The sequence below is a fragment of the Carassius gibelio genome, chromosome A2 (assembly GCF_023724105.1).
Source record: "Carassius gibelio isolate Cgi1373 ecotype wild population from Czech Republic chromosome A2, carGib1.2-hapl.c, whole genome shotgun sequence".
NCBI lineage: Eukaryota > Metazoa > Chordata > Actinopteri > Cypriniformes > Cyprinidae > Carassius > Carassius gibelio.
This window is the reverse complement of record NC_068372.1, coordinates 18,059,829-18,065,204: the sequence shown is the minus strand read 5'-3', so window position 1 is coordinate 18,065,204 and position 5,376 is coordinate 18,059,829. Positions and strand designations below refer to the sequence as shown.

General features: G+C 38.0%; 1 protein-coding gene across 1 annotated transcript; it reads right to left on the bottom strand.

The window, feature by feature from the left end:
- Nucleotides 1–244: 244 nt before the first annotated feature.
- On the bottom strand, nucleotides 245–1,567 carry LOC128023444 (melanocortin receptor 4). Its single transcript, XM_052610660.1, has one exon. It carries the CDS (start codon nucleotides 1,274–1,276, stop codon nucleotides 296–298), a length of 981 nt encoding a protein of 326 aa, XP_052466620.1. The 5' UTR covers nucleotides 1,277–1,567; the 3' UTR covers nucleotides 245–295.
- Between the last annotated feature and the right edge of the window lie 3,809 nt (nucleotides 1,568–5,376).

The window sequence follows — 5,376 nt, the reverse complement described above, 5'->3', positions numbered from 1 at the left end:
GCAGATAAAAGGAATGAGACTTGTGTGTGTGTTTTACATCATATGTGTATATATATATAAACACCAAAAAGAGCATGTCAGTGAATGAAAGAAATTAATACTTGAGTCATTAACATTAGCATTTTTTTTTCATGGTCAGCACATCCATAGTATCACATTTCTCTGGCCATCAAATAAATGTGTGCAGAATAATAATAAGCTGTGCAGTGTAATTAGATCTCCCACATTCTCAGCATCATCCAGCAAGTCAACATCTATCTCCCAAACAGTACTTTGACGTCAAACAGAAACAAGCTTATACACACAGAGACGCCAGTCCATACCAGCAGCAGCAGATCTCCTTGAAGGTTTTCCTCATCTCTTGGCTCCTGAATGCGTAGATGAGAGGGTCTATGACCGAGTTGCACATAATGAGGATCAGATACATGTTGAAGTGGGACATGAAACAGATGCAATATGGATTCCGGGGGCAAGAGATCATGAGGATGAGGTGCAAAAAAAAGGGAGCCCAGCACACCACGAATACTCCCAGCAGGATAGTGATAGTGATGGCCCCTTTCATATTTGCCGCCTGCCAGATAGGGCCGTTGCCAGGGAGGGCGGCAATGCGCTTCATGTGCAGCCGGGCTAGAAGAAACATGTGGACGTAGAGCGAGGCCATAAGCGCCAGCATGGTGAAGAACATGCTGATAAGGCAGATGAGAACGGTGGTGCTCTCAGAGTACACAATAAAGAGCACGCCAGAGACCGTACACAAGGTCCAGATGCAGGTGATGATGGTGCCCGCCCGCCGTTGAGTCATGATGTTGTGGTAGCGCAAGGCGTAGAAGATCGTGATGTAGCGGTCCACCGCTATGGCCAACAAACTCCAAATGGAGGCCAACAGTGAGCTGCAGATCATCGAGTCAAAAATGTTGTCCATGTTCTTGATGATGCTCTCGCGATAAGTTAGGTTGCCCCCCGTGATGAGTGCCATCACTACCGTTTCGGAGGCATTGGAGACACTGACCAACAAGTCTGCTACAGCTAAACTGCAGATAAAGAAGTACATGGGAGAATGAAGGTTCTTGTTCTTGATAATAGCAGCAATCACTAAAATGTTCTCCAGGAGACTGACGAGCCCGAGTGTGAGGAAGACCTCTGTGGAGATGAGTAGCTGCTCGTAACATCCAGAGGTTGATCCTCTCTCACCTTGATCAGGCTTTCCCACTGGCAAAGCCCCCTGGCTGTGATTTCGGTATGAATGATGCGGTCCATGGTGATGTGAGGTGTTCATTTCTCTGAATATCCGTAGTCAGTGCTTTGATCTCTATCTACTTCAGTCTGATAAATTCAAATTGAACATCATCTGTCATAGGGATCAAAGAAAGCAGGTGCTGTATGACCATCCGTCACCTCACCTCAGTGATAACATCCGGCAATGGTCTGCAAGAGCCTCCTACACAAAACGCACACCCACAAAAAAAAAGAAGCATGCAGAATGAGGATCAGAGGATAAGAGACAGCAGCGACTGACTGAATCTGAAAACACAAACTCTGTTTCAAAACTGTTGAAGTGCAAACAGAAACATGCAGCATTCACTCAGTCTCCAGAGTGTGTCCAGCACTTGGCAGGCAGGCGAGTGAAATACTCACAACCACTGAGTGGCATGCTGAGCCCAGGCTCCTCCCCCGGCTCTCTTAACCAATCAGAGGAGAGTTTTAATGGTGAATGTATGCAAATATCAGCAGGACGTCAGTGTATGGATTGGATTGCCTCTGTTTTTAACAAATAGATAAAATCTGTGTAAAGAGTGTAAAGCATTTAAGGCATAAATCTAAAGCATTTTGGTGTCATGTTAATAAAATCAAGAAAATCAAGGAACAAACACTGAGTGTGAATCTTGCAAGTATGATTATATTTAATCATATATGAATGATTCAGTGATTCACTGCGGCAATCACTTGTTTAATTTCTGAATGAATCAGTGTTTTGAAGGAATGTTATATTAATGATTCCGTGATTCACTCAGATTCTGAATAAATCTGAAGATATTCAAGAAATTGTACAAATCTGTAAAATAAACGATTCAGTGATTGACTCATAAAGATGGACAATTGTTTAACAGTTTAATACATCAGGAATGCATAAATATTTGAAAATTATTATATTATATTATATTATATTATTCAAAGTGTTACTGTAGGCCGTCTATACCTTCCTATATCAGCTTCTATGTTGTTAAATAAAGTGTAGTTCAACAAGCCTAAAGAAATTTACCATCCACAGATCTATGTCCTCTCCTTGCTAAATGCCACAGAATCTTTTATTTAAAAAAAATAGTGTTCAGAAAGAGCTGAAGTGGAAGAATGTTCTAAAGTAATTGGTTATGCTTGTGTTCTGTCATACTGCAAATCTACAGTATACACAGCAAAAAGCAGTTCCAGGTTCCATTTCAGCTCCAATATTCCCACCTTCATCTCAAATGCAGCAAAAGAAGTAGCACCAGAACATCTACAACCCCCCAGTGAGGTTGACCCCATTAACCTGCAGGAATTCTCAAAAGAGTGAAGCAAGTTTATGTATGACTTCTAGGAATATGACTCATGCTCATTCCAAAGCCCAGTAAACGCCTTGATTGGTGACAACAGAACAAAACACCTTGACGAAATCTTGGTTTAAACTGTATGTATTACGGGAATGTTCAGATTCAGATGAATATACGGGTCACAGAGCACAAGGGGAGAGAAAACACAACAAACAGTCCTGGGGTATGACACTTGAGAATATCTGATAATGTTCTGAGTTCTTTCTTTGAACTACTGTAGCTAATGCACAATATTAAGGAAGCTTCTAACTTCATTTCTAAATGAATCAGTGTTTTAAATTATTTGGTTATATGAATGATTTAAAGAATCACTTGTTTTGACTGTGAATAATTAAGTGCAGTTGAACAAATTTCTAATCAGATTCGAGTACTGGAACTAACTGTTAATAATAAAATAAATAATGTCCTGTTGTTTTATTTACTGGTTCAGATTAGAATCTAACAAATCACCCCGTTCACATTTTACAAAAGCTTAATGAAGCTCATAAATCAGAGCTGACTCCTCTCTCTTTAGCCTATTGATTGTACTATTGATTATATATATTTTTATGTCCGAATGTAGAAAAGTAATTACAGTCAAAAGAGCCTGATGAAAGGGACTGACCCCTTCTGTGATTACCACATGGGAATAGGGACTATGAATACTGCACAAAAAACAGCTTATCCAGCTTAGTGTACAGGTGAGACAAATGGTTTTTCATTGAGCAAAAAAAAAAAGAATCCGGAAAAAAAAAATGATTTTCGTAATGCTGGTATGTAAGCAAAAATATCTTTCTTTAGAGAACTTGACAATCATGACATTAAAGTAACAGAACCAATAACAAAATTATCTGAATATTGTTTCATAATGATCTTTTAAAAGTGTATAATAAAAGAGTATTATAAATGCACACTTTCAATCCCCTGAAACAGAGCATACTTGAAATCTTAATTTCTATCAAACCTGTTGTGAAATGATAATGACACATGTTCCATGTATATTTTTACTTGCAAAATGTAAAATTTAATATATTCTGAATCTGTCTATTTTCCCTCCGGTTCAAGAGGGCGTTCTCACAGGGAGAAGTAGCCAGTGGTGTGCCCCCAAGCTAAATCTGCACATAATCCACATAATGCCATACATATTTCACATTCAGATACATTTTTTTAAGGCAAAAATAAATTAATAAATAAATGCATTTAAAAACACTAACATTAAAAAGCTAATTTGATCAAAGTTGCAATAATGGGTCTTCCAGAAAAAAAATCTGAACGGTTATATAATACAATCTCACACACTTTAAATTCCTTGTGAAACCCTTAAGCAAGCTAGAAGATAGAATGTTGGATATGTTCTTAACAGAGCAGACTTTTAACACTCTTTATAGCTTCATGAGATATTCTACCTGAACATGTCACTAAATTAGAAAACTACCACCTTGGAAACTAGAAGGTTGATGTCAGGAATGTGGACCTGTTTGGTTGTTTTCTCCCATGTGCTCCCCGTGAGCCAGTTTTTCCCCTCTCATTGATTTGTCATATGATTCACCTGTGTCTTGTAATTACCCCTCGTTAAGCCCTGTATTTTAGTGTTGTCTGCACCCTGTTTTAGGTTGTCCGGTATTGTTCATCTCATGATGGCTACGTGTGTGTTCCTATCTGCCCAGTGTTACCCGTTTGGATTATTAAAGACTCTTTTTTTTGTGACTCTCCTTTCATCTCAGTGTTCCTCGCTCCTACACAGTACACAAATGTGACAGTTAAAACTAGAATTTTCATCTCACACCAGCACTGTAACATGCTCTAAAGCAGGGATCCTCAAACCTGGCCCACAAGATCCACAGGATTTAACTTTAACCCTAATCAAACACACCTGAGCATGCTTACTTCAGGATCATTAGAAAATCACAGGTAGGTGAGTTTGATCGGGTTTTGGAGCTAAACTCGAGATTTGACGAACCCTGCTTTGGAGCTAAACTCGAGATTTGACAAACCCTGCTTTGGAGCTAAACTCGAGATTTGACGAACCCTGCTTTAAAGTGTCTTGGATATTACTATTCATCACTGACCCCCAGTTTAATACCTCAGAAATGCATAAAAATGTGAATATTATATTATATAATTCAAACTTGGTTTATTACGTTTGCTTTTTTTCTGGTTTAAAATTACTATATTACAGGGTTTCAAAAACTAGGAAAACTACTGTATTTAGAAATTTTCCAAATTCATTTCGCAGTAATGATGGATAAGGCAGCTTTTGTGATCTCAGCTCTGCTTTGCAGCCGTTACTGGAAAAACCCTTACCTCTCCCGCTCTTAGCGCATCCTGCTGGAAATAAAATGAACTCGTGGAGTGCCGCCACGAATTGATAAGGTTGTGGGAAACACTGCATTGCTAAGCTAAAATGAACCTAAATTGAGCTAGGCATTAAACCTACAAATCTTGTTCATTTTAAATATCACTTTTACACATAAATAATAACTATCAAAAAGAAAATATTTATTAAAAACAAGAGAAAAGTCCAAAATTAATGTAAGAAGAAATGCAGAAAAGGATGGCATTAACAGCTACAGAGTTCATAAATAAAGCATTGAACATTTGTTAAATATAACTTAAGATCAAATTGGACTTTGTTAAATTTTATATATTATATGAAAACACTATTATACAATAAATGTACAAAGTTCTTTACCAACTATTCTGGCATTGCAATACACAAATAAACCACACCATTAACACTGATATTATAACATTTAACAGACATGTGTGTGAAAGAATGTGAGCATGTGTATGAATGACAGAGTGTAAA

What these genes read in the sequence shown, in the direction of transcription:
- LOC128023444 (XM_052610660.1), bottom strand. Translation starts at nt 1,276, where the DNA reads ATGAACACCTCACATCACCATGGACCGCATCATTCATACCGAAATCAC.